Source organism: Neofelis nebulosa, chromosome 1 (genome assembly GCF_028018385.1).
Source record: "Neofelis nebulosa isolate mNeoNeb1 chromosome 1, mNeoNeb1.pri, whole genome shotgun sequence".
Taxonomy (NCBI): domain Eukaryota; kingdom Metazoa; phylum Chordata; class Mammalia; order Carnivora; family Felidae; genus Neofelis; species Neofelis nebulosa.
Genome location: NC_080782.1, coordinates 222,198,614 through 222,220,508, shown reverse-complemented (window position 1 = coordinate 222,220,508; position 21,895 = coordinate 222,198,614). Strand labels below are relative to the sequence as shown.

The following is a 21,895-nucleotide window of genomic DNA, read 5'->3' as shown; positions in this document are numbered from 1 at the left end:
GCTGCAATGGCTGAGTGGCTCTCCCCTCACATCAGGTCTCTGGACCACGTTGGTGGCTTTGCTCTACATGTCTCTCATCCTGTCCTCCTTAGACAGCAGACTAACCAAAGCTTGTTCTTCTGATGGCGCCGGCAGAAGCAGAAGAGAGAAGTCCCAGTGTGCAACACACTTCCATCCCTGCTGTGTCACGTCTGCTACCACCCATTGGCCAAAGAAAGTCACATGGCCAAGCTCAAAGTCCCCGCGAAAGGACACTCCATCCATGATGAGGCTATAGTAAGGGAGTGGGTGGAGAAAGGAGTGAAGAACTGGGGCCGATAGTACCACCATGCTCACCTGTGGTACATAGGAAAGAGCTAAAGGGTTTCTTCTGCCCATTGCTACAGCAGCATTTTGTTGCAGAGATGCTCCAGGGAACCCAGAAGTCCTGGGAAACTCCTGAAGGTAAGTCTGAAAGGAAAAAAAAAGTGTGTGTGTGGGTGGGGGGAACAGCCCCGGTTGGCCCATCTTCCCAGTCCTAATTCCATTCAGCCCTGGCTTTCTGCTACATTCCCGTCTGCCTAGTAGCTGAGCCACCCTAGGGCAACAGGTGAGGAGAGAGGATTCTCCTGTGTCTTCACATCTTCACTGTCTAGTGATTGTTTTTCACAACAGTTCTCTCCTGGGAAGCTCTTCAAGATCCTCACAGGCTCCCTGAGCCAGAGAACCAGGACGCCACCCAGAGTGTTCCCGAGGAGTGTGGAGGGAGCAGGCAGCAGAAGGGCAACATGGCGACCAAGTAACTCTTCCATGGCTAAGGGTGGTGAACCTTTATGCTCTGACAAATGTGCACCAACGAAAGCACTGAGGGAGTGAGAGCCCCTGGAGCCAGCCAGGTGAGGATGTGCCTTACCCAAGACAACAACTGTTTTAGTTATGTGTTCTGATGTTTTCCCTACTTTCTTCCCCCGTGTTTCTGTTGCTGTTTCTTGATTTTTCAACTTTAGACACAACCTATTTTTTTCTTACCTTGGAAGATAAGAATTTAACTCTCTTGCACTCTCCCCCATTTCCACCCCACACATATATCCCTTCCCCCATATTCCCAATATAGATAGTTTGGTTAAATGAATAGTTGGTATGCACATTGTTAATGAATATGAAAAAAAAATTGTTCACAACTGGGCCATTTAATATACTATGGTTACATTTCTTTTCAATGCAACCTTTTGATAATTGCCCTTCTTTGCATATTTGTTTGCTTGGTTTTCCACATACTTATCAATAAGACAACCTAAACTGTCAATACTGAAAACTTCACTGACACAATCAAACATAAGTTCAACTATCCGTTTCTTTTGTCTGATGGCTTGAGACAGCCTGCTGGGAACCATTTGTTCTCTTGCTTCCAGCTTATACAGGTTGCTATGGACGCCTCTGCATAGCTGTTGTTCTGGAAACTCCTTTGCTACCCTCTAGTGTTGAATTCCATGCTACCTGCATCCTGTGTCTTCATTTTGGTCTATCCTCTTGAGGGAGCACAACTACTCATAGCCTCCTGACAAAAGGTTCATGAGACCTTACTTGTCTGAAAATGTCATTATTCCATCTGCATGATTGATTGATAGTTTGCTTAGGTATAACATTCTAGGTTGGCAGGAATTTTCCCTCAGAATGTCTCTTTTCTTACTTTTTATTTTGAATTTAATTTTAGACTTTCAGAAATGTTGCAAAAACATTAACATTCTATGTAATGCCTTTACCGAGCTTCCCCTCATGCTAACATCTAACATAGCCATGGTACAATGATAAAAACGAAGACATTAATTTGGACACTCTAGTATTAAGTGAATTACAGACTATGGATTTCATCAGTTTTCCCAATAATGTCATTTTATTTTTCCAGGGTCCATTCTAGGATCCCACATTACATCTAGTTGTGGAGTCTACTTAGTCTCTTCCAATCTGGAACAGTTCCTTAGTTTTACTTTGTCTTTCATGATCTTAACAGTTTTGAAGAATAGTGGTTAGTTATTTGGTAGAACATCCCACAATTTATATTTTTCTGATTTCTCATAATTAGACTGAGGTGACGGAATTTTGGCAAGAAATTTTTTTGCAAGAATGCCCTTCTTAGTGCATCCGATCAGGGGTGTGTGAAGGTGGTATAACTTATTACTGACGATGTTAATATTGACCACTTGGCTATATGGCTTGGGCCAGTTTTCTCCACTGTAAGTGGAGGTTTTTCTTTTCATAATTAATAAATATAGTGGTGGGCATAGTTTTTTTTTTATTATTTTACTTTAATTTCATTATAGTTAACATACAATGCTACGTTAGTTTCAGGTGTACAATATAGTGATTCAGCATTTCATTACATCACCCGGTGCTCATCACAAGTGCACTTCTTTTTTTTTTTTTTTTTTTTTTTATTTTTTAATATATGAAATTTACTGTCAAATTGGTTTCCATACAACACCCAGTGCTCATCCCAAAAGGTGCCCTCCTCAATACCCATCACCTACCCTGCCCTCCCTCCCACCCCCCATCAACCCTCAGTTTGTTCTCAGTTTTTAACAGTCTCTTATGCTTTGGCTCTCTCCCACTCTAACCTCTTTTTTTTTTTTTTCCCTTCCCCTCCCCCATGGGTTTCTGTTAAGTTTCTCAGGATCCACATAAGAGTGAAACCATATGGTATCTGTCTTTCTCTGTATGGCTTATTTCACTTAGCATCACACTCTCCAGTTCCATCCACGTTGCTACAAAAGGCCATATTTCATTCTTTCTCATTGCCACGTAGTATTCCATTGTGTATATAAACCACAATTTCTTTATCCATTCATCAGTTGATGGACATTTAGGCTCTTTCCATATTTTGGCTATTGTTGAGAGTGCTGCTATAAACATTGGGGTACAAGTGCCCCTATGCATCAGTACTCCTGTATCCCTTGGGTAAATTCCTAGCAGTGCTATTGCTGGGTCATAGGGTAGGTCTATTTTTAGTTTTTTGAGGACCCTCCACACTGTTTTCCAGAGTAGCTGCACCAATTTGCATTCCCACCAACAGTGCAAGAGGGTTCCCGTTTCTCCACATCCTCACCAGCATCTATAGTCTCCTGATTTGTTCATTTTGGCCACTCTGACTGGCGTGAGGTGGTATCTGAGTGTGGTTTTGATTTGTATTTCCCTGATGAGGAGCGACGTTGAGCATCTTTTCATGTGCCTGTTGGCCATCCGGATGTCTTCTTTAGAGAAGTGTCTATTCATGTTTTCTGCCCATTTCTTCACTGGGTTATTTGTTTTTCACAAGTGCACTTCTTAATCCACATCACCTCTTTCACCCATCCCCCTCCCCCACCTTGTAACCATCTGTCTGTTCTTTGTAAGAGTCTGTTTTTTTGGTTTATCTCTCTGTTTTCCCTTTTGTTCATTTGTTTTGTTTCTTAAATTCCACATATGAGTGAAATTATATGGTATTTGTCTTTCTCTGACTGACTTATTTCACTTAGCATTATACTCTCTAGCTCCTTCCATGTTGTTGCAAATGGCAAGATTTCATTCATTTCTCTGAATGATATTCCACCACCTCTTCTTTATCCATTCATTTTTTGATGAACACTTGGACTGCTTCCATTAATTTGGCTATTGTAAACAATGCTGTGATAAACATAGGGGTGCATATATCCTTTCAAATTAGTGTTTTCATATTCTTTGAGTAAATACTCGATAATGTGATTACTGGATCATATGGTGGTTCTTTTTTAATTTTTTGAGGAACCTCTGGTGAATATACTTTAAAACTATGCAGTATCCTGTTTATCTTCAAACTTTCACACACTAATTTTAGCCTCAATTGGTGAATCTTGCCTACAACAATTATTACTGTAATGTTCTTAATGGTAATTTTCTGTTTTCCTCCTTTTACATTTGTTAATGGAATTTTTGTAAGGTAGAGCTGTCCCTTCTCTTCCATTTATTTAGTCATCCATTTATTCTTCACATCAGCATGGAATCATAGATATTTATTTTATTCTAGGGGGTATAGTCCAGTTTCATTGCTAAAATTGCTCTCGGGCATCTGAGTGCCTTAGTCAGTTAAGCATCTGACTCTCTCCCCTTTCTCTGCCCCTCTCCCTATCTCTCTCTCTCAAAATGAATAAATACACATTTTAATTAATTAATTTAATTGCTCTCAGAACTTTGAAGGCCTTGCTCCATTATTCTTTAAGATTTCAGTATAGTTATTAAGAAGTTTAATGCGAAGGAACATACTTAAATATCATAAAAGCCATTTATGAAAAGCCCACAGCTAACACCATCCTCAACGGGGAAAAACTGAGAGCTTTTTCCCTGAGATCAAGAACACGACAGGGATGTCCACTCTCACCGCTGTTGTTTAACATAGTGCTGGAAGTTCTAGCATCAGCAATCAGACAACAAAAGGAAATCAAAGGCATCAAAATTGGCAAAGATGAAGTCAAGCTTTCGCTTTTTGCAGATGATGTGATATTATACATGGAAAATCCGATAGACTCCACCAAAAGTCTGCTAGAACTGATACATGAATTCAGCAAAGTTGCAGGATACAAAATCAATGTACAGAAATCCGTTGCATTCTTATACACTAACAATGAAGCAACAGAAAGACAAATAAAGAAACTGATACCATTCACAATTGCACCAAGAAGCATAAAATACCTAGGAATAAATCTAACCAAAGATGTAAAAGATCTGTATGCTGAAAACTATAGAAAGCTTATGAAGGTAATTGAAGAAGATATAAAGAAATGGAAAGACATTCCCTGCTCATGGATTGGAAGAATAAATATTGTCAAAATGTCAATACTACCCAAAGCTATCTACACATTCAATGCAATCCCAATCAAAATTGCACCAGCATTCTTCTCAAAACTAGAACAAGCAATTCTAAAATTCATATGGAACCACAAAAGGCCCCGAATAGCCAAAGTAATTTTGAAGAAGAAGACCAAAGCAGGAGGCATCACAATCCCAGACTTTAGCCTCTACTACAAAGCTGTCATCATCAAGACAGCATGGTATTGGCACAAAAACAGACACATAGACCAACGGAATAGAATAGAAACCCCAGAACTAGACCCACAAACGTATGGCCAACTCATCTTTGACAAAGCAGGAAAGAACATCCAATGGAAAAAAGACAGTCTCTTTAACAAATGGTGCTGGGACAACTGGACAGCAACATGCAGAAGGTTGAAACTAGACCACTTTCTCACACCATTCACAAAAATAAACTCAAAATGGATAAAGGACCTGAATGTGAGACAGGAAACCATCAAAACCCTAGAGGAGAAAGCAGGAAAAGGCCTCTCTGACCTCAGCCGTAGCAATCTCTTAGTCGACACATCCCCAAAGGCAAGGGAATTAAAAGCAAAAGTGAATTACTGGGACCTTATGAAGATAAAAAGCTTCTGCACAGCAAAGGAAACAAGCAACAAAACGAAAAGGCAACCAACGGAATGGGAAAAGATATTTGCAAATGACATATCAGACAAAGGGCTAGTATCCAAAATCTATAAAGAGCTCATCAAACTCCACACCCGAAAAACAAATAACCCAGTGAAGAAATGGGCAGAAAACATGAATAGACACTTCTCTAAAGAAGACATCCGGATGGCCAACAGGCACATGAAAAGATGTTCAACGTCGCTCCTCATCAGGGAAATACAAATCAAAACCACACTCAGATACCACCTCACGCCAGTCAGAGTGGCCAAAATGAACAAATCAGGAGACTATAGATGCTGGTGAGGATGTGGAGAAACGGGAACCCTCTTGCACTGTTGGTGGGAATGCAAATAGGTGCAGCCGCTCTGGAAAGCAGTGTGGAGGTTCCTCAGAAAATTAAAAATAGACCTACCCTATGACCCAGCAATAGCACTGCTAGGAATTGACCCAAGGGAAACAGGAGTACTGATGCATAGGGGCACTTGTACCCCAATGTTTATAGCAGCACTCTCAACAATAGCCAAAATATGGAAAGAGCCTAAATGTCCATCAACTGATGAATGGATAAAGAAATTGTGGTTTATATACACAATGGAATACTACGTGGCAATGAGAAAGAATGAAATATGGCCTTTTGTAGCAACGTGGATGGAACTGGAGAGTGTGATGCTAAGTGAAATAAGCCGTACAGAGAAAGACAGATACCATATGGTTTCACTCTTATGTGGATCCTGAGAAACTTAACAGAAACCCATGGGGGAGGGGAAGAAAAAAAAAAAAAGAGGTTAGAGTGGGAGAGAACCAAAGCATAAGAGACTGTTAAAAACTGAGAACAAACTGAGGGTTGATGGGGGGTGGGAGGGAGGGGAGGGTAGGTGATGGGCATTGGAGAGGGCATCTTTTGGGATGAGCACTGGGTGTTGTATGGAAACCAATTTGACAATAAAATTCATATATTAAAAAAAAAAAGTTTAATGCTATTCTGGGGCACTGGGGTGGCTCAGTCGGTTAAGCATCTGACTTTGGCTTAGGTCATGATCTCATGGTTTGTGGGTTCAATCCCCGAGTCGGGCTCTGTGCTGACAGCTCAGAACTTGGAGCCTGCTCTGGATTCTGTGTCTCCTTCTCTCTCTACCCCTCCCCCACTCTCACTATGTCTCTCTCTCTCTCTCTCTCAAAAAAAATAAGCATTGGGCACCTGGGTGGCTCAGTCAGTTGAGCGACTGACTTCAGCTCAAGTCATGATCTCATATGAGTTCGAGCCCCGTGTCGGGCTCTGTGCTGACAGCTCTGAGCCTGGAGCCTGCTTCTAATTCTGTCTCCCTCCCTCTCTGCCCCTCCCCCACTCATGCTCTCTTTTTCTCTTTCTGTCTCAGAAATAAATAAACACAAAAAAATTTTTTTAAAATAAGCATTAAAAAATTTTTTTTTAAAAAGAAGTTTAATGCTATTCTGATTCTTGATCTGTTGTATGTGACCTGTTTTTCTCTTTTAGGATGTTCTGAAATTTCCCAGTATTAAGTTTTTGTATTTATCTTTATAAAATGTATTTGTATTGGGCCCTCTATAGACCCTTTCAAGGTAGAAATTCCTATGTTCTGGGAAATGTTCATGTTTTATTTATCTGATAATTCATCCCCTTCACTTTTTTGTATTTCTGGCATACCCATTATTCTGATGCCAAACTTTTGGACTAGTTCTCTAGTGTTCTTATGTTTTAATTTCCTGTTCTATATCCCTTATATTTTATTCTATTTTTTAGGGGATTTTTATTTCTACTTCGTCTTCCAACTTTGTGTTAGATTTTTCCATGTAGATTCCAAGAACTCTTTCTTGTTATCTAAATATTTTTTATAGCAATCTTGCCTCATGGGTGTGATATCTTTTCTTATTTCCAAGGACATATATATTTTTAAGTTCATCTTATTTTTAAGAGAGAGAGAAAGAGAGAGTGTGATCAGGGGAGGGACAGAGGGAGAGGGACAGAGAGAATCCCAAACAGGCTCCGCACTGTCAGTGTGGAGCCTTACGCAGGGCTCAATCTCATGAACTGTGAGATCATGAACTGAGCTGAAATCAAGAGTCAGTCACTTAACCAGCTGAGCCACCCAGGTGCCCCTACTATTTCTAAGGATATTTATTGTTTGTGGGAAGTTTTCTTTTGTTTCCTGCAGTGATCTCTTTTTCCTGAGTTACTTTTGTTTTGTCTCTCTCATGTTGGAGGCTCTTTGTCACAAGTTCTGTCAGCCTTTATTGTCTGTTTTCATTTGAGTAATGCCTTGCCCAGGACATCCACACTGTGCCAGGCATTATCCATGGCCCTCATGAAGGGCAAAGTGTGGCTTTACAGTGGACAGATCTAGCAGTCCCTGCCTTCACCAAACTTGGCTTCACCACTAGTAAGATATGCAGGTGTTATCTCCTGATGGGATGCAATATGAGGTAGAAAGCTTCACCTATAGGACTTGCCAAAAACACCTTATCTGAATGTATTCAGGCCTTTAGATCTAAATTCCAGTTGACAGGATTTACAAGAGATACAGGGACAAGTTAAATGATACCACAAGGAAACAATCAGGACCCTCCTTCAGTTAAGTGGCCTGGTCCCTTCAAAAAAGATAACACTGTGGGGCAAATAAAAGGAAGAGGACTGTTCTAGGAAGGAGAATAAAGAGACATAATAACCAAATGCAGTGACATTCTAAGAACGATGGGGGAAATTTGAATATGGATTGAATATTAGAATATATTAGGGAATTATTTTAAATTTTCTTAAGCCTGACCATGGATTATGTGTGGATTTTAATTATGTATGATGATGTCCTTATACTGAAATATGCAGGGGTGAAATATCATAATGTCTGCAGCTCATTTTCAAATGGTTCAGAGAAACAATGTATGTACACACTTCTACCTAAAGATACAGATAAAGCAAAGGGGCACTTGGGTGGCTCAGTCACTTAAGTGTCTGACTTCAGCTCAGGTCATGATCTCATGGTTCATGAGTTCAAGCCCCTCATCGGGCTCTGCACTGGTGTCATGGAGCCTGCTTGGGATTCTCTCTCCCTGTCTCTCTCTGCCCCATCCACTGCTCATGCTCTCTCAAACGTGAATAAACATTTATTAAAAAAAATAAATAAAGATAAAGCAAATATGTTAAGATGCTAACTATTGTAGAACTTAAGAGGTAGGTATATGGGTGTTCATTATATTTGGAATTTGTTCACCTTTTTCCATAATAAAAATGGAGGTGGAAAAAAAAGAAGAAGATACCAAAAAGCTGCTAGAAGCTTGTGCGAACCCTGGGTCTGTGGGCAGGGCCCATCATTTGGTGAGCCCACTGTTTCATCAGAGGACCTTCAAATGTCAATGTCATGTTCCTTCTCTCTAGTTCTGTCTAGAACTCCTACAGAGCCCCCAGTCCCTGCCTGAGGTGTGTAAACCTCACTGCCAGCACACGGGAATTAAATGGGGAAGGGATCTGCGCAGTCTCACCAGTCAATTCACAATCTTTCACTGAATTCTCCTGTTTTCATAGGTGTCTCACACCATCCTCAACTGGGTAATGCCTCCAGAAAATAAACCAACGGCATCCTACCAGGGAGCACAGGGACAGTTGCCTGGCGTGAGTAAAATAGTGAAGGAGTCTAAGGGTCTGTCTCTGCATATGGGCTTCCTAGCAATTCCATTTTCAGCCCCGTTTTGAAGCTCCCTGGTATTTCAGGTCTGGAGATCGCTTGGGGTTTGGTGCAGCTAATCACTTGCTAATCACTGTGAGGCTATAGAGCATGGTCTCTGGGCCACACCTCTGCAGCTTCTGCTGTGTGACCTGGGCAAGTTATCTAACCGGTCTGTGCTTCATCTCCAAAATCAGGGCACAAATTCTAGCATTGTTGGGGGATTATATGACTTAATGCACCTTCAACACTTAGACTAGAGCTTAGCACAGAGGAAGTCCTTTGAGCTACACACACACCCTCCAAAGCCCAGCCAACTTAGGTTTCCACTTTGTCTGGTCTATGAGATCACTTTCCATCTTCCATAATAGTATTGCTATCTCAAGCCTGCTACTACCCTCTCTTCCATTTTCTTTGTCCTTGTGGGGTTTGGCCTTTTTTTTTTTTTTTTTTTTTCTTTTTTTTAAATCCCTTTGCCCTCCTGCTGATGAGGTTTGGGCAGATAGTAGAGTTACGTGTATGTTGTATTTCAAAACCTTAAACCACAAGTCTCCACAGCTTTCTTTCTTTGTCCCTGCTAATGACCCCCTTCAGGTAGTATATTAATCATATTCTAGGCTGAATTCACTGGAGTGTTTCAAGCAGAGCCTGGGGAGTGAGTGTCCAGGCTTTTCAATCAGGTCTGGAACTAGCTCTTAATGTTAATCTAGAAAATGGCTGAGAAGTGCCCCAAGATGAATCTACTGGTTGAACTCCTTTCTGAAATCTGAGTCATCACCACTGGCTGAGGGGAAGGAAGGGCTCGTGGCATGACAGGCCACCTCAAAGCTTGTGTAAGAACCTTGTGACCCACGGCTGTGTCAGAACAAAAACAACCAGCGGTCTTCTCACCCCCGCAGCCCAGAGCTCTTGATTCCTAGGGATCATCTGATCCCTGGAGAACTTAATCTTATCCCTGAGTGGTAGAAGGGTGGATCTTTGTGAATGTCTTACTTGAAGAGTTTGGAATGCTGGTTTAAAAGAATGAACTCCCTCCCCAGCTAAGATCAGGCCCATGGAATTCTGTGAGCTTCAGTTCTTCCGCCTGGGTCATGGTGTTGGCTGCACTTGGAGAAGCCCTGCTCAAAGCGCAGGATACAACTGAGGAAAAAGTGGCTTTTCCAATTAAAGAATGACGCTACCTTCTGGCTACTTGTCTCTTTTACTTTAGCACACTCTACTGACAGAAGTAAAAGCGTTTGGACTACTTATTTTCCATTTTCCATCCCCCACCCTTGTCTACTCTGCTCTACACCCTGGGAGGCCAAACTCTGATGGAGATCATGGGAGGGTGGGAGGAAGGAGAATCCAGATTGTTAATCCCCTGCTCACTCCCCATTCCAGAGGGATGTTCCCAGGCTAACCAGTCAGCTCTTCACTCCTGGGCTCAGGGCCATCTTTTCTAAGTAAGAAAAGGTGAGAAGGTGGCAGTCCCACGCACCCAGACCTTCCCTCGGGGGCCTTCTTTCTGCACACAGTAGGTCCTTGCTGTGGGAACAATGAGAGGCATGTGGCCCACATTCACATGGCCTCAAGCAAAGTTGTGAAGTTCCAGCTTTTTCCTTTCTGGGAGCACTTCTTATGTTTTTCAGCTGTTCTCAACTTTAAGCTTTGCTTTCTTAGCAAAACCTCTCCTGCAAAGATCTTGAGAATTCATTCCCATTAAAGTGCAGATAACTAACTATCCTTGCTGCCCTTCTCCTGGTAAATTTTCTTTTAAAAACTAAGTCCAAAGGATGAACCTGTAAACATAGAATTTCAAAGACTAGTGGAATTGAGTGTGGGATTCAATTTCCAGTCTTCTGAAATCATTCCTATGCATTCAACCTACTAGCCTTTATAAGAGGAGGGTGCATTTAAATGTGGTGAACAAAGCATAATGCATAAACTTGTCCAATAACTATGTTGTACACCTGAAAAAATGTAGCAGTGTGTGTCAGCTATACTCAAGTAATAAAAAAATAAAGTGCATGGAGGAGATACTAATTCTAGGCTTCCAGTGCTCATAGTGAAAGTGCTCTGGGCCAGGAAGGGGCAGAAGAGAAGCACTGAAATAGAGATGTTAGTAGATGTGGTAAGAAGGCAGATGGAGGCTAAGTGTCCAGAGTTTCAGAATTCAGAAGAGCTATCTTGCTGTCTTTTGACCTCAGTCCCATTCCTTCCCCCCATCCCCCAGCCACTCTCTCACCAGCAGTGACACCCTCTTTACTCCAGAACAAGTCTGGGTCTGGAAAATCCTAAGGGTGGCAGAAGGGATCTGCAAGAAAAGTCTGGGCCCCCAGAACTCTGTGTTTCATATGCATTTTAGCATGACTTCATTGTTGTCCCACATCGAAAGCTAGACTACATGTTAGAGGCCAGGGACCACGTGTCTCCTTCGTCCTGTAGCTCTTGTACATAGTTCAGTGTTTTGCACATAGTGGGTGCTCAAGAGATGCGAGTTGACTACATGGACGCATTACCACACTGAATTCTCACAAGAACTTTGTGAGGTACCCCCTATTATCATTCCCATTCTGTAGATGAGGCAGCTGGAACTTCATCGGGTTAAAAAATCCGCCCCAGGTTACGCAGTTGGTGAGGCACAGAGCTGGTGTACTAGTCAGTTCTGACTGACTTTATGGCCAGACTCCAAGCCAGCGCACTTGACTGCATTTAGACAATACCGATTTGAGCAAAGTTGGGGGGGGGGGGGCGCGGTGCTGTAGCCCCATCTTGGTAGTGATTCTCTCATGGAAGAATTTTTGTAACCCTGAAAATCTTTATGTACATTTCTTTATATTCTTTATATTTTCCCTCCTGGTTAGGTTAACATTTAATGAAGTTTGTGGAATTCAAAAAGGTAGGTAAAAATGGCAAAATGACATAGTGTCAATGTTCATAATCTGGAGATAATTTATAATCACGATGCCTCCTTTTATTTGAAGAATTGGAAATGCTTTTATGAGAATTAATTTGTTTAGATTTGTGATTTCATGCTTGAAGTAGGTTGCAAAAATATCCACATGGATGTTTCCAGGCTCCAAATTGTGGCGGGGGTGGGGGGAGGGGGGTCAGGGGAGGGAGAAGGATTCATTATGAGGTCCTAGCTTGAAATCTGAGGCAGAACAATGCCATTTCTTCATGGAAAAGTTTTAAATACTTATGCTCTGTAGCTACATAGCCAAATTTCCTTGGGGGTGAATGTGTCAGAGGAGTGGAAATCAAGACAATGAAAGACTCCTTTTTTTTCCTTTCTAAAATTATTTTGTTTTTCCTCAGCTGCTGCTTTTACGAGCCGTGTGGGAAAGGGATGCAGGGGTCACGCCTCACCACACCAAGAAATCCTTCTCTCAGTAAGTTGAAGGCAGTCACAGGTTTCCATGATCTTGTGAGAGGAGAATGCCATGGGTCATACTGAACTCATGTTCCTCATTCCTGATTAAGTGTCCTCTAGAAACCTTCTAGCATGCATTCCGGTTGATTACCCCTTACCAATGTTATTGTACTCATCATGGGTGCAACCAGAAGTTCACAGAGCCAAACCAATGGGAGCTGTTGGGGAAATATAATTAAAATCAAATCTCCTGCCAACCCAGAAAACCTCTCCACAAAGGTAGTAGAGAAAGAAAACAGTTTCCTTTTTTAAAAAAAGGTTTTTTTAATGTTTATTTTTTAGAGAGAGAGACAGACAGACAGAATGTGAGTGGTGGAGGGGGTAGAGAGAGAGGGAGACACAGAATCTGAAGCAGACTCCAGGCTCTGAACTGTCAGCACAGAGCCCGACGCGGGGCTGGAACTCACGGACTGCAAGACCATGGCCTGAGGAGAAGTCAGATGCTTAACCAACTGAGCCACCCGGGCACCCCAAGAAAACAGTTTTCTTACTGAATAAGCATTCAACCAGAATGTGATGTGCATCATAGGCAATTGGCTAGAGATTGCAAAGACAAGAAGGAATCTCACTCTTTTAGACGGCTAGGCAGTCACACAACCTATTACCGACATAATAACCAGTCCTCAAGTTAGAGGACTTAACAGCACCATTTGTCACTCAAGGTTCATCCTAGATTTACCTGGTAATTGGGGTCACCATCTGTTAGGTAATTGGCTTTAACCTAAAGAGAAACAAACTTCTCAGATCTTTATGACAGGAGGTGGTTTTGCAACTTGGAGGGAGGCACCTGCCCAGTTAGGCTTCTACCCTCCTACAGAGACTGAGAGATAGGCCCCGTCTCCCTTGATGATGACATTTCAAAGGGATTGGTCCCAGATCATGCAGAAAGACGTTCCTGAGTCCTAAAGCTGGCAACAGCCTTAGCTTTTTAAAAGGATTTACATACATTTCACAGGGTACCTGGGTGGCTCAGTCAGTTAAGCGTCTGCTCAGGTCATGATCTCGTGGGTTCAAACCCCGTGTCGGGCTTTGTGCTGACAGCTCAGAGCCTGGAGCCTGCTTTGGATTCTGTGTCTCCCTCTCTCTCTCTGCCCCTCCCCTGTTCCCGCTCTCTCTCTCGCTCTCAAAAATAAATAAACATTAATAAAAAATTTTGAAAAGGATTTACATACATTTCAAAGAGATGGAGGAAAGAACTTACAAATTGTCTGAAGTAAATGCTCTAAGAAAAGGGATGCAGGGAGACATCTCTTATTTTCAACAGGGACAGTTAAGCTTCCTATTTTGAATTTGTATTTGCCCTCACAGGCAGCATAGCTTGGCCTCTCTACCTCCTGTTCATTCAGGGACTCTCCCATCTTGTGCCAGGCTCTGCAGAAAGAGGCACACGCTCATCATTCATAGCTCATTCATAGCTCATCATTGCTTTTTGACTTCCATCTGTCTGAAGGTTGGGCCTGGGGCTTCTGGAAGGGAGTGCCCCACCCCCATTCTCCACTCACTCTGCCAAGTTGTGTCATTTTGGTTCTGAGGAAGATGCAAGTCTTGTGTGAGGGGACCTCACCACCCCACCTGAGGTTGGGGCAGGGACACTTGAAGTGTCGATGTGTGTTTTAAATCCTTGAGGACAAGAAGGAAAGACAGGGTCCTGGATCACCCACATGCGGGGCATGGGTGCCTGGTCCACACAGAGGCACACAACTACCCCACCTCAGCAGTAGGAGGCACATGTTGTAGACCAGTGAGGACGGACCACTGAAAACCACAACGTAGCAGAACCAAGTCAAAACCAAACCCTGCAGCTCACTTGGCAAAGGATGGATTCTGACCAAGGGAGGGAGGAGAAAACCCTTCCAAATCAGTGAGCCAGAAAGGGAGAAACTCAGCCTCACGTTCAGATGGGTAAGCAGCTCTCCAAACTAGAACAGTTCTCCCTGTACACAGTGTTACAGAAAGAGAAAGACCAGAGTCATTTTAATATAAGAAAATAGACACCTGCTGTTCTGCATATAGAGCTACATCCGCTGGCACACGTTCCTGCTCCTTCACTCGCTCTTGGGGACTAGTGGGAGGCTGCCGGATCTGAAAGGTGCGGGGCAATTGGAACAGGCCAGACACCTCTCAGGTAAGGACAGCACCATTCAAAACAAAAGAAAACATATATATGTATATATATATATACACATATGTGTGTGTATATATATATACATATATATGTAATGAATATGTATGTGTATCTCTGAGCAGAAGAGCAGGAGGGAAAACCTTCCACCTGCCCCCCTGCCTCCCGCTTCTGTGGCCCTGGAGGGCGCTGGCCTGTCTCAGGCGGGGAAGCAAGGGCTGAGGCTCCCCTCCTGACTACTGACTGACCTGCTTTTCAGTTGCCAGTAAGAAAGGGAGTGTGATTCCCAGTAGTAAGGGCTCTCCTGGACCTAGTGTCACTTTTGCTTCTGGACAGGCAAGACTCTCTCCCCCATGGTCCTCAGGGAAGGCCCTGAGAAAGGATGGAGTCCCACCCTCCCTCCAGCACCACCAGTGTTAACAGGTGGAAGCAGAAGGAAGGATGGGCGCCCCCTGGCACCCTCCTTTCAGGCACTGGCTCTGGGCGCCATGGCTGCTCTCAACGGCTGCCTTCGGGGGCTTGGCCTCTCCCGAGGTCCCCTAGCACACCCTGCTACGTCCTCACTTAGCCTTCTCTCTCCTGCTAGGACTAAAATGCAGGTGGTTCTGAGCATGACATGTTCCAGAAACAGCACAGATGACTTTTTCCTGTTGTTTGTACTACAGAGGATGCCTGACGTGCAGGTTTGTCCTGGCGTTTTGGCTCCCGAGCTGACGAACCTCCTGGAGCTCTCATTTTGGGGATTTCATTCTGGACAGTTCAGAGGGCCTGAGGACTCCCTGCCAGCTCATCCAGTTCAGTAGCTTCAGTCAGCTATTCATTTCTCACCCAGATGCTTAATGAGCAGCCCTCAGTACCTAATATCGTTACAGGCTTCCAAGAGGATCAAAGGCTGTAAGGCATCCCCTGATCTCTAGGAACTTAGACCATACTTGTGGAGGCCACATGCCCACACATGGAACAGCCCCACTTCAGGCACTGAGAAGGGGGTCGGCACCATGAGAGTTCAGGAAGGGGGGTGAACATGGGCTGAGGTATCCAGGCAGAGCTTCCTGCAGAGGTGGGACCTGAGGGTCCTCAAAATCATGGGCCAGGTTCAAACAGGAAGATATCCTATGCCTAAAAAACAGCAGGGGTTTGGGAGGCTTCCCTAAGGTTGTGTGACCCTGGAGGACCCTGCCACGCTAGCATCCCTCATGTAAGTACAAGGACCGCCCGTTGACACGGAAACTTGAAGGGCTGGAGAACATGCACAGAGGGGCATCGGAAAGCCAAGGAAGGTGCTGCGGGACCTTGCGTCCTGTGGGATTCCCATGCTCACGTGAGGCGAACGTCTCAGAAGCTGGTGAGGTAGAAGGCTGGCAGAACTGCCCTTGCTCTCTGAGGCTCTCAACCTCACCTTCCAGCCAGAGGATTGTATAGTGAACATTCCAGAACTCACCTGCTGGGTAATCGTCTGTGACATTCCTTCCTTCCAAGCAGAGACCAGCAGGGAGTTACAGTCAACGCTACCTGGGCATGGTTCTTAACAATATTTTGCTTTGTTATCCTTCTTCCCAAATCTTATCCAAGGTGGGGTGATGAGAGGAGTTCTCCTGGGGCTTGTTAAGAGCACATCTGCCTTCAAGGATTTGGGACTGTCAGCATGTACCACCTGCTGGCCCCTTGTCCACTCTTTTTGACCTAAGCAGGGAACATACACTTGGAGCTGGACAAGAGCATGGTGCATCCTGGTGTCAGAAAGGAGACTGGCGATTGTCAAGAGAAGAGAGACAAATGCCATAGTCTGATGGCCGCTGTGGTGACGGGATGTCTGTTTGCACCAGCAGGGCCAAGCGTGTGCGTGTCAGGCAAAAGAACCCCGGTCTCCCTCTGTAACTTGCCTTCCTGCCTCAGGATGCTGTCTCCACCCAAAGTCAGCTACCCAAGCTATTTTCCTAAGTACAGATCTCCCTGCCATATATCAAAACAGTTCAAGAGACAGTTCATGGCTGATGGACACTTGCCCATTACAGAGATACAGAAATATTGGGTAAACTATTACCAAAACCATTGTATTTTTTTTTTTTTAATTTTTTTTTTCAACGTTTTTTATTTATTTTTGGGACAGAGAGAGACACAGCATGAACGGGGGAGGGGCAGAGAGAGAGGGAGACACAGAATCGGAAACAGGCTCCAGGCTCCGAGCCATCAGCCCAGAGCCTGACGCGGGGCTCAAACTCACGGACCGCGAGATCGTGACCTGGCTGAAGTCGGACACTTAACCGACTGCGCCACCCAGGCGCCCAAAACCATTGTATTTTAACACACACTGTCCTTGAACAAAAGAAGGGATATCCTCAAGTGGCAGAAATGAAGACAAATCACAGCCAAAGCAGTTAAGTGTAAGCTGGGAGCCTGGAGTCCATGGAGATATGAAGGAAGCCAAGTTTAGGCTCTAGGAACTGGGCTAGTTGTAACACCTACATGGGAACAGGAGGTATGGCCTTAGGCTTGCTTGGAAAAGAGAAAATGTTGATCTGAGCTCAGTAGAAAAGCAAGATTATCAAAGAGACACCCCTTCCTTAAAAGGAGATTGGGAAATGCTACCCACTAAAAGAAGTATGAGGAAGCAAATGATCTATCTTGGGACAGGAGTACAAAAAAAAGAAAAGAAAAGAAAAGAAAAGAAAAGAAAGAAAGAAAGAAAGAAAGAAAGAAAGAAAGAAAGAAAGAAAGAAAGAAAGAAAGAAAGAAAGAAAGAAAAAGAAAAGAAAAGAAAGAAAAAGAGGGGCGCCTGGGTGGCTCAGTCGGTTGAATGGTTGAATGTCTGACTTCGGCTCAGGTCATGATCTCGCAGTTCATGAGTTTGAGCCCCGCATCCAGCTCTGTGCTGACAGCTTGGAGCCTGGAGCCTGCTTTGGATTCTTTGTCTCCCTCTCTCTCTGCCCCTTCCCCATTTATGTTCTGTCTCTCTCTCTCTCTCTCTCTCTCTCTCTCAAAAATAAATAAACATTAAAAAAACTTTTAAAAAAAAGAAAGAAAAAGAAGAGAGAAAGAAGAAAGAAGGAAAGAGTCACCTGTCAGAAATTGAATCACTAGGGCCTATGCCATGCATGGGCACAGAATCCAGATCGATGCCACCCATGAGGCCCATAGGCCCCGAAGCAGAGAAACTAACATAATGTTTGATCTAAAACAGGTGAAACCTCCAGGAGCCTAGTAGATACTAAGGTGAAACCACTCTGTGTAGAAACACTGTCACAACCCAGGGCACATGGGAGTCACACAGGAAAAACAAATCCTCCCGAAGATGAGCTCACAATACAAAGTGACAAATCACATGAGGAAAGGAGGCTTTGTGCGTGGGAACCAGCAATTGCATCCAGCAGGGCATTCACCATCTCAAGGACTGTAGGTCATAGAACCATCTGGAAGAAACTATAAACACATCCACACCCAGTGCTTCAAGAGCAGAACCCAGCAGTTCTGGCCCCATCCCAACTTGTTCCTCTTGTGTCCATCTTCTCAGATCATTCGGATCCCTCCTGTCACATACACTCAAAATCTTGAGCCGTTTTCAAATTCTTCTTCTCTCAGCTTTTACCCTTAAAACTGGCTTTCAATTTCCCATCTCTTTCCCTCCTCTCCAGTGTTACTGTGAAGGCCACCTAGTGGGTCTTCCTGCCTGCCTGCCTCCAGTGTCTCCCTTCTGTTTATTCCACCGTCGCACTACCACTAAGTTATCTTCCTAAATGGCAAGTCCAGTGGTTTCACTTCCCTGAGCCAGATTACAAAAGTCCAGACCTTCCCCAACTTGGACTTGAGTTCCTTCCAGTTTTGTTTCCTATTATAATACACCCACCCCTCACCCCAGCCTCCTGCTGGGGCCACTCCAGCTTACTTGTTCTTCCTTCACTCCCCCTTACGCCTCCAAGCAGCCTCCTCCCTTTGACTAGGCTGCTCCTCTCGTAAATCTGCTGAAGGCCAACCTTGGCTTAAACCTTCTAGAAACATGTCCTGGAAGAATACAAGTATCATTTGGGCTAGACTTATCTGGTTTCAAATTCCAGGTCTGTCACTTAATAGCTCTGTGCCTCAAGCAAGTCGCAACCTCTCCCAACCTCAGTCTCTAATTATGCCAAATGAGAATGATTCCTACTTTGCAGAGTTGAGAGAATGTCAGATAATCTATGGAAAGCCCCGAGCACAGAACTTGGCCCCAGTGAGTGTTCAATCAACAGTTGCTGAATTGAGACTCTATCTGCATTTTTATGGGAGTTTTGTCTTATTGCTTTCTTAGCCAGAGCTCCATGAGGGCCAAGGCCTTGTCCAATCTGTCTTTGCATCTTTGCACTTTCCTGTGTCTGACACAGGAAAACCGTCTACTGACAAGTACTGGAAAGAACTCGGCATGACTAACCTGATGTTAGAAGGGAAGAATTTGAGTAGGAGGACCGGGTGGATCTCAGATGTTGGAGAGGTATTGAGGGCCCATTTATACTGCGTCACTCCAGACAGGGAGCTATAAGGAGCATAGTTGTAGCCCAGGGTAGCTCCAAGTAGAGCTGTTTAACATGAGAGCACGTGTCAAATATAAGCTGCTGGCCATTAAAAACTCAGATTATAGGGGTGCCTGGGTGGCTCAGGCGGTTAAGCGTCCGACTTCAGCTCAGGTCATGATCTCACGCTTTGTGAGTTCGAGCCCCATGTCTGGCTCTGTGCTGACAGCTTAGAGCCTGAAGCCTGCTTTGGTTTCTATGTCTCCCTCTCTCTCTCTCTGCCCTCCCCTTCTTACGCTCTGTCTCTCTCTCTCTCTCTCAAAAAATAATAAATAAAACCCTCAGATTATAGAAACTATTCCTGGGTTGGATGATGGATAAGACCAGATCAGTGATTCTTAACTTTTATGAGTCACAAAATGGATCTTCTTCCCCACCCCACCCCCAAAACAGGTTCCAAGCATAATATTTTGCAAATAATTTCAGGAGCTTTGTGGTCCTAGGTTAAGATCACCTGAAAACCCTTGTAGGATGCTGTGTTCAACTTTCTTTTTTACTATTAATAATGAGAAAGAAGCATTTCTTTTTTTTTTTTTTAATTTTTTTTTTCCAACGTTTTTTATTTATTTTTGGGACAGAGAGAGACAGACAGAGCATGAACGGGGGAGGGGCAGAGAGAGGGAGACACAGAATCGGAAACAGGCTCCAGGCTCCGAGCCATCAGCCCAGAGCCCGACGCGGGGCTCGAACTCACGGACCGCAAGATCGTGACCTGGCTGAAGTCGGACGCTTAACCGACTGCGCCACCCAGGCGCCCCGAGAAAGAAGCATTTCTGTTGCATGTGTTTTCAAAATTCACACTTGACATCTAAAGGGCCTGGCTCATAACTAAAAACTCAGTGCCTTTTGTCCAAATTCAATATTCTATACATTTTTTTTAATTAAATGAATGAATTAATGAAATCTTTGATTAATCTGATCTTTAAGGGAAAATGTGTGCTGTAAGAAGAAAAGAAGGAAAAAAAAGACAAAAATGAAATGCTTTAGACAAAGACCAATATAGGATGATAAAAGGTAGAGAAGAGGGGTGCATGGGTGGCTCAGTCGGTTAAGTGACTGACTCCTGATTTTGGTTCAGATCATGATCTCATGGTTTGTGGGTTTGAACCCTGTGTCAGTCTCCACACTGACAGTGTGGAGCCGGCTTAGGATTCTGTCTCTCCTTCTCTCTCTGCCTCTCCTTTGCCCTCTCTCTCTCTCTCAAAATAAATAAATAAACTTAAAAAAAAAAAAAAGGTAGAGAAGAATTAATCAGCGTCAGAGAAAAGGATAAATTTTGGAAGGTCTTAACTCCAGCCTCTTGCCCAGGGCTCAGTGCCCCTGTGAACTTCTAAACCCAAGACTCTGTGGGGGCAGAGTCGCCTACTCAATTCTGCTGGTCCTGGCTGCTGGCACTCAGAGTGATCTCGGCATATACCCAGAGGCTCCCAGGGAAAAATCACTCATAAGATTGTGACCATGTCCAGAAGATATTCTAATCTGATTTTGAAACCTCATTCCCTCTGTGAATTTAGATCTTAATTACCATGCAACCATTCATTGTTCTATTGTTACAATTCCTCGGTTCACCCTTGGTCATGAGTTATTAAATGAAGTGTGTGGAGGCATTTTTTGCCCCTTAGGGTATTATTATTCAAAGAAGAGTTGATTTTCTTATTTTTTCTTTGTAATTAAAAAAATTTTTTAATGTTTATTTTTGAGACAAGTATGAGCAGGGGAGGGGCAGAGAGAGGGAGAAACAGAATCTGAAGCAGCGTCCGGGCTCTGAGCTGTCAGCACGGAGCCTGACATGGGGCTTGAACCCACAAACCATGAGATCATGACCTGAGCTGAAGTTGGACGCTCAACCAACTGAGCCACCCAGGTGCCCCATAGTTGATTTTCAACATAAACACTAGTGACAACAAGCTTCAAGAGGAAAATACCCTGTCCAAGCACAGAAGGACTTCTCGTCTGATAAACTGAGCTTAAGATTCTTAAGGCCCAGCTGATTCTTTCAGGTCGTATCAGCAAAGATATGCTGCTGTGCCCGGATCGGATCGCGTCTTCCTGTTCTCCCCACTCCCTGCCCCGCCTGTGCTCACGTAGACACGCAGTGGCTGCGGGATTTCAGGAGGCTCCTCAGGCTCTGTAGGGCCTCTGGCAGCCCAGCGCCAGTGAGGGCACTGCAGGCCCGAAGCTCCCAGCTGCGGTCCTGGAACCTCTCCAGGCCCAGCCTCTCTCGGATCTCCAGCAGCGGCAGGGCATCTGGCGCCTCCTGCTTGTTGGCCAGTACCAAGAAAGGGACGCTGGCCACGTGTGGGTCGTCCAGGACTTCCATGAGCTCAGCCACTGCCTCGGGTAAGCGGGCTTCATCGGTGCTATCCAGCACATACACGAGGACATCCGTGCCTTCCAGGTGGTCCTTCCAGCTGGCCCGGAGCTGGGTCTGCCCCCCCACATCCCAGAGAGTCAGAGACACGTGCCCCGGTGCTTCCAGAGGCTCCACATTGAAACCAACAGTGGGCAGAGTCTCCACCATCTGGTGGCCCTTCAGTTTGTACAGGAGCGTGGTCTTGCCTGCTGAGTCGAGGCCTATCATCACCACCTGGGCCTCTGCCTTGTGATCTCGGGAATTCACAGAACCCATGGTGGCCACTGCTAACCCCTAGGGGAGAAAGGCCAGGTGCGT

The 21,895-nt window shown here is 44.4% G+C and overlaps 1 protein-coding gene and 1 long non-coding RNA gene across 5 annotated transcripts in view; one reads left to right on the top strand and one right to left on the bottom strand.

The window, feature by feature from the left end:
• Nucleotides 1-21,895, bottom strand: part of ARL11 (ADP ribosylation factor like GTPase 11) — a 41,568-nt gene that overhangs the window by 18,513 nt on the left and 1,160 nt on the right. For 2 of the 3 annotated variants that reach the window (XM_058686119.1, XM_058686109.1), the window contains exon 2: nt 337-450. In XM_058686119.1, the coding sequence (XP_058542102.1) occupies nt 337-450 (114 nt within the window). Of the gene's footprint in view, nt 1-336; nt 451-20,468; nt 21,872-21,895 lie in introns of those variants that run through there. The other variant, XM_058686101.1, reaches the window with a different exon arrangement.
• Nucleotides 306-14,713, top strand: LOC131486035 (uncharacterized). 2 transcript variants are annotated; one of them, XR_009249154.1, is made up of 4 exons: nt 306-444; nt 655-875; nt 11,993-12,027; nt 12,447-14,713. It is a non-coding gene; the product is annotated as an uncharacterized LOC131486035 (long non-coding RNA). The 2 variants fall into 2 exon arrangements; XR_009249150.1 differs by lacking the exon at nt 306-444 and having other exon boundaries at nt 446-875.